General features: G+C 37.9%; 2 protein-coding genes across 6 annotated transcripts in view; one reads left to right on the forward strand and one right to left on the reverse strand.

Annotated features, from left to right (window-relative positions):
* LOC136850863 (glutamine synthetase-like) overlaps nucleotides 1–5,224 on the forward strand; it is a 7,882-nt gene extending 2,658 nt beyond the window's left edge. The window contains exon 3 of the mRNA XM_067124895.1: nucleotides 4,098–5,224. Coding sequence (XP_066980996.1) covers nucleotides 4,098–5,029 — 932 coding nt within the window. The 3' untranslated portion in view covers nucleotides 5,030–5,224. The remainder of the gene's footprint in view (nucleotides 1–4,097) is intronic.
* Nucleotides 5,225–8,882: 3,658 nt separating this feature from the next.
* LOC136850869 (glycine receptor subunit alpha-4-like) overlaps nucleotides 8,883–14,157 on the reverse strand; it is a 98,932-nt gene continuing 93,657 nt past the window's right edge. For 3 of the 5 annotated variants that reach the window (XM_067124908.1, XM_067124904.1, XM_067124907.1), the window contains one exon: nucleotides 10,940–12,897. In XM_067124908.1, coding sequence (XP_066981009.1) covers nucleotides 12,649–12,897 — 249 coding nt within the window. In that variant the 3' untranslated portion in view covers nucleotides 10,940–12,648. Of the gene's footprint in view, nucleotides 12,898–14,157 lie in introns of all 5 variants that reach the window. The other 2 variants (XM_067124906.1, XM_067124905.1) reach the window with 2 other exon arrangements.

Here is a 14,157-nt window from a genome sequence, read left to right on the forward strand (position 1 = left end):
AAACCTTCTCAATTCTTTTATCAACCATACTAACATACTTTGTATTAAAATATATAAAGGCATTAATTTACTCTGGGAAGTTAAGCTCGCTAACATGCAGTCATCTCGTATTTTTTTTTTTTTAATCACTTTCAAGTTTTCATAGCATACGCTTTTTCTTCGTTACCTCCAACTCAAACTGTATCAGTATCTTGAATAATTTTAATTTTGTCTTATGTCCTCAATTCTAGCTTTAAAAATTAATTCTCGACCGTCAACCTTGCTTGTCAGGTAAAGCCTCAGAATAGCTCTCAAAAGACTGCAGTCTCACGATTTTCCAGATTGCATTTATACAATTTTTTTTTTTATCCATTTAAATCACCAACAACGTTCCACTTACTCCTCAGGACATTCACCTAAAACTGTTGCCAAGTCCCACAAATCCCCAGCAAACTTAAATTCTTAAATTCTTCGATTGTCCGAACATGAAGAGGAAATTATATTTCTCGTCTAGTTTCAGGGACGATTCGTTTGATCATTGTCACTGCACATCCCATTATCAAGAAAGACACTACTCTATTGATTCCATTAACTTAGAGTTCTTTCACTTGGTATTTTTCAATTTCTTTATGTTGAAAGTAATTTCTACAGCGATAACTGCATTATATATATATATATTTATATATATATATATATATATATATATATATATATATATATATATATATATATATATGTATGTATGTATATATCTCACATCATTTGTCTCTCACATCTCGTGGAATTCAGCAGTCCCTTAACACGCTTAATCTATTAACTCTAGATTTAACAAACATTCAAACTGGATTTTTACCCTTTTTAACATCGAAACTTTTTGCTCAAGAAACAAACCTAACCTAAAACCTAACCTAACCTAACCTAACCTTCGTCTGTACATTCATATTCCTCAGAAAAACTCCCTGTATATTTGAGTTTTGAAACTTTCTTTCTGTTGTTGAAATTCCTGTCTATTTGAAGCCTGAATTGTTATTTTCATACTTTTTCTGTTATCAACGCCTTATCCTTACTCGGTTCCATTCGCCTGTTTCTTATTTCTGTTTAACATATTATTAACTGCACTGCAAACGTCATCTGTCTCGAACTCCACCCCGACCCCCTCACCCCACTATCCTACCCCCCACCTCTAAATGTCAGACATCACCCCGTGATCATGTTTCTTGATGTACTTCTACTTCTGAAAGCCCTTACTTCGGCCAGACATCACCCCGCGATCACGTGTTACTGGCTTTACTTGTATTCATATAAGCTCTACTTTAGCCTGTGGTTCATTGGCCTCTTTGTAGCAAGTTAAGCTCGCCTCCTCCTTGACACTGCAGTTCACAAAGACATTCTCATCAGCTACTAGCAAAACTCTTTGGGACCTAAGAACCATTCCCTCTTGATTTTACCCTCTTCCTGATAACGATAACTTAAGCTTTCAACCGCTAACGTCCTTACAATAAGAATCCTATCCTTGTAATCATTTTGGCTGTTTGTACATGAGGGTCATCTCTCCAGCTTATTCGTCAACATCTTTCTTATCTCAGGCAGACGTGGGAGTCTTATACTTGTCTAGACAGACGTGGGAGTCTTCTACTTGTCTCAGACAGACGTGGTGGAGTCTTCTACTTGTCTCAGACAGACGTGGGAGTCTTCTACTTGCCTTATACAGACGTGGGAGTCTTCTACTTGTCTCAGACAGACGTGGGAGTCTTCTACTTATCTCAGACAGACGTGAGAGTCTTCTACTTGTCTCAGACAGACGTGGGAATCTTCTACTTGTCTCAGACAGACGTGGGAGTCTTCTACTTGTCTCAGACAGACGTAGGAGTCTTCTACTTATCTCAGACAGACGTGGGAGTCTTCTACTTGTCTCAGACAGACGTGGGAGTCTTCTACTTGTCTCAGACAGACGTGGGGGTTCTTCTACTTGTCTCAGACAGACGTGGTGGAGTCTTCTACTTGTCTCAGACAGACGTGGTGGAGTCTTCTACTTGTCTCAGACAGACGTGGTGGAGTCTTCTACTTGTCTCAGACAGACGTGGTGGAGTCTTCTACTTGTCTCAGACAGACGTGGTGGAGTCTTCTACTTGTCTCAGACAGACGTGGTGGAGTCTTCTACTTGTCTCCAGACAGACGTGGTGGAGTCTTCTTTGTCTCAGACAGTCGTGGGGTCTTCTACTTATCTCAGACAGACGTGAGAGTCTTCTACTTGTCTCAGACAGACGTGGAATCTTCTACTTGTCTCAGACAGACGTGGAGTCTTCTACTTGTCTCAGACAGACGTAGGAGTCTTCTACTTATCTCAGACAGACGTGGAGTCTTCTACTTGTCTCAGGCAGACGTCTTCTACTTGTCTCAGACAGACAGAGTCTTCTACTTGTCTCAGACAGACGTGGGGTTCTTCTACTTGTCTCAGACAGACGTGGTGGAGTCTTCTACTTGTCTCAGACAGACGTGGTGGAGTCTTCTACTTGTCTCAGACAGACGTGGTTGGGTCTTCTACTTGTCTCAGACAGACGTGGTGGAGTCTTCTACTTGTCTCAGACAGACGTGGTGGAGTCTTCTACTTGTCTCAGACAGACGTGGTGGAGTCTTCTGCTTGTCTCAGACAGTCGTGGGGTCTTCTACTTATCTCAGACAGACGTGGGAGTCTTCTACTTATCTCAACAGACGTGGTAGAGTCTCCTACTTGTCTCAGACAGACGTGGGGGGTCTTCTACTTGTCTCAGACAGATGTGGGAGTCTTCTACTTATCTCAACAGACGTGGTAGAGTCTCCTACTTGTCTCAGACAGACGTGGGAGTCTTCTACTAGTCAACACAATTCCATCCCTTAAGCGCCAAAGAAAAAACAGCCTCTTAACTACAAATGAATTAAAAAAAAAAAACATGAACTAACTAGTATTCTCTCCCTCACACTCTCTATTCTTTATGAGCATCCTAGATGACAGTTCTCATAGAGCAACTGAATTACAAGAGCAGCATTAATCATGTGCCAGCATGTGCTGCATTCACAAGCAATGCTGGGTTGTAAAGCCGTGTCATATGACTCAATGACACAGCCACTGTTACTGGACAATGAGGAGGAGTTGGGGTGGGCTGCCATGGGACTGTCAGATCCTTCTTTCTAATTCACCTGACACACTAAGTAGATCTTACATATTTAATAGTTTCGTTTGGCAATGCCTCTGCATTTTACTGGTCAGTTTTCTTCAGAATTCGGTCATGCTGAGACTTTTCAATTGGTTAATTCCCCAACGCAGTGATTGTTGAACCGTGATCTTTTTTTGACTCGTTATATCTAACAAATGAAGAGTATCTCTGAGAGTAATTCATATAAAACAGAGAGTTGTCCTTTAACAAAAGAAGCGATTCTACATAATTCTGTCGAGGAAACATTGAAAAGAACAGCAAACGTACAAGTGATGGCTCAACGAAGATGGAAAACTGTTCAGAAGAAATCCCCCGAGTTGTCAAAGCAGCCTTGGCTCTTGAAAGCCTCAAATGCATACTAAAAAAGGCTCATGCATTAGTAAACAAGAATTAGGACTCGCCATATTCACTTTTAATTCATGCATTGAACTGCCTCATGAATTAAGATGCCACGTGCCTCTAACATGCAAGAGGCTTCAAGCAAAGGAGCATTTAGATAGTTCTGTAGCTCAGGGTCCAATAAAAGCTCATCGCTAACGGTGCCCATTAGCGTGGAAGAATCTTCTTTGATTATTCTTTTGGGAATCTTTGCCGTTATCATTTGCATACAACTGTAGTATTAAAGTGGCTAAGGCCTTTCTACCTGACATAGACTTCAACTGTTTATCTTTCATTTTATCGAACACAGGTTTATTTTGCAAAAGTCACACCAATTTTTCAAAGTTCAAGTCTACATCAACTTCTCTAGCTAATTCATTTCTATACTTGGTTTAACATTGCCCTTTGCCCAGCAGTGTATATTTTATTAATAGATATTCCTCAGCTTGTGTGACAAGCTAAGATTAACTAACACTAATTCATTCCAGTTCCAGGTGACTAACTTGAGCAACTTGTATTGTTAATTTACCACCCATCTCCTTGTAGAACTTCCCATCTGGAACTTCGATGGCTCGTCGACAGGGCAAGCTGAGGGAAGCAACAGCGATGTCTACCTCCACCCCGTAGCCATTTACAGGGACCCCTTCAGAATAGGGAACAACAAGCTCGTCTTGTGCGAGACCTACAAATACAACAAGAAGCCCACAGAAACCAACAACAGATGGCACTGCAAGGAAGCTATGGACAAGGCGGAGAGCCAGCACCCTTGGTTTGGCATGGAGCAAGAGTACACTCTACTCGACATCGACACCCACCCTCTTGGCTGGCCTAAGAACGGCTACCCTGGTCCTCAGGGACCTTACCACTGCGCCGTGGGCGCTGGGAAAGTTTATGGTCGAGACATCATTGAGGCGCACTACAAGGCGTGCTTGTACACCGGCATTGAAATTGCCGGTACGAACGCTGAGACCATGCCGGCCCAGTGGGAGTACCAGATCGGTCCCTGTGAGGGAGTCGTCATGGGCGATGACCTCTGGATGTCTCGGTACCTCTTGCATCACGTGGCCGAAGACTTCGGCGTCATCGCATCCCTTGATCCCAAACCCATTCTAGGCGACTGGAACGGCGCAGGACTGCACTGCAACTTCTCCACAGAGGCAATGAGAGAGGAAAACGGTTTGGAGGAGATTGAAAAGGGCATAACGAAGCTTTCCACACAGCACATCCAACATCTGAGGCACTACGCTCCACACGAAGGAAAGGACAATGAAAAACGGCTCATAGGCACTCACGAAACTTCCAGAATGTACAAATTCACTTCAGGAGTGGCTGACCGAGGAGTGTCAATCAGGATTCCCAGGATGGTTGAGCAGGAAAAGAAAGGATACTTTGAGGATCGTCGTCCAGCCTCCAATGCAGATCCTTACAAAGTCACGGAGGTGCTTGTCAAGACGATTTGCCTCGACGAAAAATTGTAGTGAGGATGACGAGTGTTGTACAAAACGAGAGCTATGATTAGGCTGCATGTATAAATATTTTTAAATTTATATTTTTCTATACCTGAACTATAAGAGGCCAACTTTCATCAGCTTGCTATTTAAATTATATACAAAAATTGCTGTGCTTTGGCTTGGTGTCGGTCTCTTTTGTAATAAAACTTTAGGATTTCCAAATTAGCTACTTTCAATTTCATTTTAACTCTGGGAAAGTTCAGTGCTGACAATTATTCACAGTTATTTTACTTAATGAGGTTTAGACAGCCTGACACCATCATAATGTACTACAGAGTACGTTGCACACCAGTTTGTTAAGAGGTGGTAACACCATACCTGACTGTATATTAGTAAATTATAAAATACCCCAAATGGCAATAGTTAAAAAATTATGGAGTTGACAAAAAAAAAGTAACAGGTACATGGTTCCAAGTACTAACTTAAAAAAACAGTAAAAAACACAATGGCTTGCTATCAGATTGATCATAAGCAAGCATTTGTTTATAGTATATTGCTGAACCACATAATAACAGCCATTCTAGCAAGGTCCAAAGAGTATATTGACCGGAATATTTGTTTTTAATACACCTAAACCTTTCTCTCTTAGAGCTGATGCACTGTTGTCCTTAAAGGTGATAAGCTTTTGCTTATCACCTTTAAGGACAATTTTTCTCCCGCGAGAATTCAGGCTATTTCGAGAGCATTCCCGTTCCCAATACAAACAAGTAAAAAATGCGCCGAAGTTTCTTCGGCGCAGTCGAGTTTTCTGTACAGCCGCTACAGCGTATAATCAAGGCCACTGGTGGTCTCGGTATAATACTGCATGAGCCGCTGCCCATGAAACTTTAACCACGGCCCGGTGTTGGCCTATCTTATATCGTTGCCAGAAGCGCGATTATAGCTGATTTTAACCTTAAATAAAATAAAAACTACCAAGGCTAGAGGGCTGCAATTTGATACGTTTGATGATTGGAGGGTGGATGATCAACATACCAATTTGCAGCCCTCTAGCCTCAGTAGTTTTTAAGATCTGAGGGCGGACAGGAAAAAGTGTGGACGGACAGACAACGCCTGCACAATAGTTTTCTTTTCCAGAAAACTAAAAACCTGACCTCTCTCCGAATATAAGCACGATCAGTTAAACTGTAAATGCAGCTCTCGTTAATTTTGACGGATTCTCACGTAGTTAAGCGGATTGGAGTAATATGAACATGGACCTTCAATCCTTTGTGTAATATTCTAACCCTGTTAGCAGATAATGCAACATAATATCAGACGTGTTTTCTGCCAGTCATTTTTCTAACTCGGCTACTATCGGTATTATATATAATTCTACAATATTCCTAATATTTCTAATATTCTGAGCGTCTGCTTTCTGTCAATAATATGAAATAGAAGTTTTTGTCTTTCTTTTCCTGTGCGCGTTTTATCATCTAAGTGGCTAATATAGCCATTATCATAATTTATTAATTCAATTATCTACCAGTATATTTGTATTTTTTATCTCTTGTTCCTCTTACCAATCGCCCATGATGCCACTTACAATTTTTTACTTTTTACTTATTTGGTAATTCATTTATTTATTTATCTATATAGTCCGAAGTCTTCAAAGTTTTTGGAAGGAGGAAAGGTTGAATCTAGGTCAAGACTACATACGAGTAATATGGATTTCACTTCACGTTGTAGCAGAAGTATACTCAAGCGTTATACAATATCTTGGCCTACTATGATCAATAAACTTGCTGTCCCCTTTTCAAGTCGAGAGCTAATATGGTATCCCCCTAAACTTATCATTCTTATTTTTTTTTTTGTCTTCTTATAATGTTCATTAAGAAGTTTCTTCATCTTTATTTTCAGACTTTTCCCATCTTTATTGGGACTCAGGCAATTATTAGTCTTCTCATCTTCCAGATCATGGCATCTTTACCAGTTTATCCCCATAAACTTAAAATCAAACAATATTTCTATATATTTTTTATCGCTAAGTCTAGTATAATGTCGTGGCATTAAGAAGTTTCTTACATCTGCTATATTTTCTTAACTGTGCAGGTATGTTCAGACTCAGGCAATTTAAATTTTCTAATCCCAGATCGAGGCATCATCTATACCTGTTCAAGGCGAGCATGTATATTTAAAATTCTAAACAATACTGTTCTAGATATTTAAAGGTCATATTTTGTCGGCCCTACTGCTAACTAAGCTGAGTGACCTGGATGACTCAAGTTTGAAACATTTTACATTCCAAGAGTCTTGTACACTGCCAACCTCAAGGTGTTTACTCCTTCCAAGAGGCTGCTAGACTAATGTTCATTATACCTTATCTGCTCACGATGAGCAGGTATAATTGCCACAGTCTAGCTCACCGCGACATTAAACCAGATTTACCTAACCTACTGCATCCGTTGTTGTTTCCCATAACTTATCTGGGAATACATAGTTGCTTTAGCACGGCTAAGAATCGCCTGGGCCAGTTTTGGAATCATGAAAAGACATTATACAACCAGAGTATTCTCTATATCTTGATCCACATAACAGGCACCAAACTATGAAGGAATTATATACGTACTTAATCCAAAATCATAAATTATCAATTCATCTACCAAATTACACCAATTTCACTGACTACAAACCCCCATAGAATCCATGAGTGATCGGTGTTTGGTCTACTAGCGACAGAAATACTACTTTTCGCTGGCTTTACCTTGGACGCAGACGCAGTAGGCAGCACGCCGATCAAAACAACGCCGGTCCAGAGTTTTCATCGCATCCTTCCATTTTGTCATCCCCAGCAAGTGATTGTGATCAAGCAGAACGATTATTGAATCTGGCAGCACACACTTTAATCAACACGTTATATAATAAAGAGAAAATATATAAATGTAAATAGATGTTGTAGCAACGGCTATATGATACCGGCGCGCCCGCGTAACCTTCATCGTCCATGGACTCTCAAGTCATGACGTAGAAGTTGCCAGGCTTTTGCAGTGACCAAGCAAAGACAAACGGAGTTGCCTCACGACGCTGAACGCAGACATTAAACGAGCAATTTCACGAAGGCCACAAATCTGAGGAAAACATCCTGTCATAAAAACTGCAAGCTTCATGGAAACTGATTTGTCTCTGAGTGCAATGCTTTACAGCGATCGGTGAAAATATCAGCGCTGAGGTTTTTTCTATATATGTGAGTTGTATGTATTTTCTGTATGTATATGTATATTAAATACATATATATATATATATTCAGCTATACGACTACAACAATTAAGTACATGGTGGCAATACAGCTGTTAGAATGGAGGAAGGCACGGGCTGGCAACAGCATCCCAAAAAGGCTTCCTGGGGGGCGGTGGGTAGGAGGGGGGGAAAGGGACCAAGACCCAGAGAAAATTCGGTTTCCGCGGAGACGTGGGAGAATGCAGAATGGAAAAAAAACAAACACATCTTACTTATCAATTGATTGATTTATGGTTACTAAAACTGGCGTCACAACACCTCTCGCTCCTCGATGAACTATAAATGTAATGGATTTTTTTTTTTTTTTTTGGAAAGCAGTTGCAATTCAATCTTCTTTTTCTCCCTCGAACCTGGAAATTTCTTACCTTTCTTCTGTGTTCAGATGTAGTACTTTCTGTGTTTTACAGATGAGAAAAAGGAACAAATGAAAAAGAACAACCATATAAAATAAATACCAGTACCAATACTCATGCAGTTGCAATATGACAACCTTCAAGTATTTTACTATAAATCAGAAACATTATCTCCACCATTACTACTACTACTAATACTAATGCTAATACTAATACTACTATCGCAGAGGGCCAAAGAAAACCAGGAGAACTCCATAAGAACTCTTTAATAATATTCGGTGTAATGTAACAAATGGGAAGTTTTCTGGGCAAAAAAGCTTCACGTAATGACTGATAAACTGACATAAGTTATCCATGTAAATACCGCTGAAGTATAATCGAGAAATGTATTTAAAAAAAAAAAAAAATTCTACATCTTAATTCTACGCTGTAAAAAGACCTCATTTTACTTCTACTGATGATGACGATGCATTTTTTTCCGAGTGTCATCAAAGGGAATACTTAAAATGCATCCATTATTGTATTTCTCTCAGGTACTCTGAATATTTCTAAATAACCAGGAATCCTCGAAGGTATTAAATAACAGTTTGCTGACGTATGTAAACTGAACATGATTAAGTCCATTCATTCGAAAAAGAAAAATTATGTTTTATTACGACAAATGTGTTGACGAACTTTCCTCTGAAATTCTATTTTTCTTTGTAGGTATTATACAGTTTTATGTCATTGCCAGTTTATTTATTTTTTTTTTTTTATTTGGCCAGACGGAAAAACGATCAGTGACTTTTAATAATAATAATAATAATAATAATAATAATAATAATAATAATAATAATAATAATAATAATAATAATAATGCATGATGAGATTCTAAAGTACATCCCACTGACGCCTAGAGAACAACAGTTTGTTTGTGATCTAGTTTTAGAAAAAGCCTTTATCGGTTTATGTATTGAACGAATTAATAAATATCAAAACATGGCATAAAGATTCACTGTTAGTCAGACTGTAATACCTACTGGAAATCAAAGAAAGGAAGCTTAAATATGTATAATTAATTTTTTTAAAAAATGGGACCCAGACCTAGTTGGAAGATAACTATGAGAGAGTGGAGGAGGATTGTGGGAAGATAAAGTATAGGAAAGAAACGAGGTAAAAAGTCAATGAATTTTAGAACATTAAAACTGGATTGATATCCACAGAGACTAGATATTATCAATATCTTAATTTAACCAAGGTTCAAGGAGAATGAAGTGGACCTAACATTAAGCGGCATAGATTATTGTCTAGGGACTTATCACCGAAACGGGAGGAAGTACATATTTGGGGACATAATATCAAGAAGTTACGTTAACCAGATGGACAAAAGCCAATCAGTGAATGATCATGATGCTGAAGAAAATTGGAGGAGGAAGGTTAAGAACGTAAGAAGGAGAAAATATAAAGCCTAACACATAGGACGAGTTGAGAGTTGGACAATGATTGGCAGCACAAGAATCGCTCGGGGAATTCAGTCGAAAGGTCAACCACAGAACAATGAGACGCTCTAAGACCGATGCAACAAGATGGCAAGAGGAGGTGATTATAACCCCAGCTGAATCATGGAAGAACAAAAGACAAGAACTGGAATATTGAACATTGGTAAAAATACAGTTAGTAACGTCTACAAAGACGCAGAGAACATTAAGAGAAAGTGAAGCGAATGTCAGGGAGAATTACTGAATGATAAACTTGAGACACGGGTTTGAAACTCTGGCCAAAAGAACTATACTGTTAAGAAATAACATTCAAAATATATAATCTGCACAATTCACTATGCTAATGTAGTGCTAAATAATTCTTGTAATATCTTAATTTTACGGCCATAGTAAGAAAATTTGTACCTTCATCAAAATAAAATTGTGGCTAAACCACACTTTACGTTACTCTTACTAATATCTAACTTTCTAAACTATTCCCTACCATGGTTAGCTGGCTAACTGGCCTCATTATTCTTTCACCCATCTTATCAATCAGCATAAAAAAAATAAAGAATATGGCGATGGAAATACCAGATTAAGAATGAAACGATTCTTGATGGGCGAGAGAGGAAGAACACAACAGAATATACAAATTCAGAGAATTCAAATTCCTCTGTTCGCGAGACGGAGGCGATGGAAATCAAAAAAGCCCTGGGACATAAAATACCATAGGAGAGTGCCTTAAATACTGACGTCAGTGGGATATAATTGAGAAACCAACATCTTTGAATAAAATTAAAATAATACGTTAATCTGCGGACAGTCTTCACAATGAAACTCTTTACAAACAGAATCCAGAGTACTCCATTTTTATCTTACCCGATCTTTTATATAAAAAAATAATTAAATTTGACCATTCCAAATCAATTGTGTTCATTGCAATAATGAGTTCACTTAAAATATATATTAAATTTGCATACAACATACCTAACAGTTATATATTAAAATATGTCATCATGCTTGTATGATATATTATAACTTCCATGTCTGGTTTAAAAAGTGTCGGATAATACATACATAACGACGGTAATACAAATTTCTATATACGTAAAAGATATGGAAAAGATATATCTATTGTTTCAGTGGATAAAATCTTAAAAAGGAAAATAGGCAAAATAGAGAGAGAGAGAGAGAGACATATTATTACATTTAAATTGAGGTAACGGGATAAGCTGACATCATGCATGAACATATTGGAGAGTAGAAAAAAAGTTCTCGTAAGATTACTATTGTGTTTCGAAGTCTTGAGGCTGAGAGCGCGCTCACTAGATGTCAGCACTGCTCCAAACACGAAGGCATTGGGGCAAAGTTACAATTATTTAATCACCGGTTCTTCCCTCGTTTCTAGTCTACATACATTCTCACCTTTATGCAACTGATGCAGACCACCAAATGTTAACAAAGATTTACAATGACAGGATTAGATGGGAAACTACGTTACAAAAATTGGACCGAAAAATTCTTAAAATAATTTCTACTAATGTCAGTACAGATATATAATGCAGTCTACAAATAAAAAGAATACATTTTTCATCTTTATGCAATTGATGCAGACCACCAAATGTTAACACAAAGTTTTACAATGACAGGATTAGATGGAAACTACTTTACAAAAATTGGACCGAAAAATTTTTAAATCATTTCTACCAATGTTAGTAGATAGATAATGCAGTCTGCAAATAAAAAAGAAGGCTAATCAAAACGAGTAAGAAATGTACATCTATCACACACACAGAGAGAGAGAGAGAGAGAGAGAGAGAGAGAGAGAGAGAGAGGAGAATGTTCTACTTAAACAAATTCAAATTTGGAAGGTTCGCAAAGGCACTGTTAGTGCTTCAGCATTGACCTGCATCGTTCGAAGTCTCTTCAAGTTCATAAGGCAACCATTACGATAAAACTACAATTCTACAGAGATTCTCTACACGTACGATATAAGACAAATGGTCATTATTTTCACAGAAAATAAAAAAAGATGTAAGTCTAAAGTCGGTACATATGAATAATAACAGGTTTCCTGAAATGGCAATAAACGCCGTTTTCTCTTTACCTTTACAAGGAAGAAGACATTCGTCTATTTTTTAACAGTCGCCCACTCACTTGGCTTCGGAATAATTGTTCGGTGCAGCAAAGTCGAAAATGAAATATGAGCCGAATGCAGTCGCTACGTCTCTTTCCTGACCTTGAAATTTCCTTATATTACTTCCATTTCTTTCTGTCAAATATATAATTGTGATTACTATCAATTTTTTCTATAGGGATTTAGGCTGCAACATAAATAATACGTTTACTGAAAACTACACTACCTCTCAAGATTACCCATTTTATGTAAGATATTTAACATAGGATGAATATTTTTCTATATATAAAAAAAAATTCATTTGACTATAAAATTAATATAAACACAAGATTTGGCATTCCTGAACACATTTCAGGACGAAGACTTACAGGCCTCATTTCGGAGAAGCCAGGTGAGAGAGAGAGAAAAAAATCTATACAATTAGAAAGCCCTAGAGAGTAAAATCGGGAAATATATCGACATGAAGAGTAAAAACATGAGCGGGAAAACTATTCTCGAAGCCTTATCAATTTCCTTCCACAGGATCTTCTTCTCTCCCGTTTTGGCGTCGATCCAAGCCAGGGAAAATCTCCCGCCGTTCGGCCGTCGGAAACCGGCGCTCTCGGCGTCCCAGGCCGATCTGCTTCGCGTGTTGAGGTTGCAGGGGATGCTTCCGTTTTCTAGCGGGTTCTGGTTCGGAAGAAGAAGAAGAAAGAAAAGGATCACTTGAGTGAAGTAAAACTAAAGACAATTATAATTGTAAACAACAAGGGGATAAAGCTTTGCACCCCATGTGAATAGTGTAGTGTGCCCGCAACTGTGTTTGTGGAGTGAGCGCTTAGGAATCAGGAGCCAGGAGTGAATTGTTTTGGTTTAAAACGACAAAATTATATCAGGGCGGGGAATGAGTTACATTTCTTTCTCATTCTCGTAAGGAACGGAGGGAGATAGACAGAGAGAGAGAGAGAAATCTTATTAATGCACTATAAATACATAAAACCCACTGAAAAATAGTCTGAGATGTTAAAATTCAGGCATATGGTGATGGACGTTTCTTGATGCATACACGAGTACACAATGACTTTACAAATATAATGTCCTGGAGTGTTATTTACATAGAATCTGCATCACAAAATGAGTTCCATATATCTAAATCAATTGCTAAATGCGGAAATAATATCCACTTGAAATTATCTTTCTCTATTCTGTACGCTCGTCACTGATAAACATGGAATGGACTGAAATCAAAATTTCGAACGTTTACGCCCCACAAAACTACGTATAAACATTTATAATCACTTATGAGCTACTCGTAAGTGTAAAAGACCGTGCTGGCATAAGGCCAGCTTCATTTGGCAACATCAGTAACTTCATGCCAAAATCATATAAATATATATGAATAAATATTTATATATGAAAAATAATGTTATTACTCAGAACTGTTACGAAATCTGATTTTAAAAATACTATAGTTATACTAATAATTAGTAAGAACTCGTTTTCTATGAATGCTACCACCTTATAGAAAACCCAGTTAATAAGCACAGACTATGTTAAATTTTTAAACAATACATTGATACCCAGGTTACGGCATAAAATTGTTTTGATTTTTATTGCCTAATATATACAGAGAATTGTGTTCAGATATAATAAAAAAAAAGTCATGTAAATCTGCATCAAGTTGTGTTTTGATTTTTATTGCCTAATATATACAGAGAACTGTGTTCAGATATAACAAAAACTTTATGTAAATGTTATTTATAAATAACAATTAGCACACCTTATGTGAACACACCCTACCTTAAAATTAAAGGTATTTTTAAGCATTACCATCAGAACTATATACTTTTCAAAACCCTTGTTCACAGTTTTTCAGTGCACTAAGACTACGTTCTTGAGGTCAAAGTGTTTGCACTGGATTATAAGAGAGCGAATGCTACCTTGTGGATG

Source organism: Macrobrachium rosenbergii, chromosome 22 (assembly GCF_040412425.1).
Source record: "Macrobrachium rosenbergii isolate ZJJX-2024 chromosome 22, ASM4041242v1, whole genome shotgun sequence".
Classification (NCBI taxonomy): domain Eukaryota; kingdom Metazoa; phylum Arthropoda; class Malacostraca; order Decapoda; family Palaemonidae; genus Macrobrachium; species Macrobrachium rosenbergii.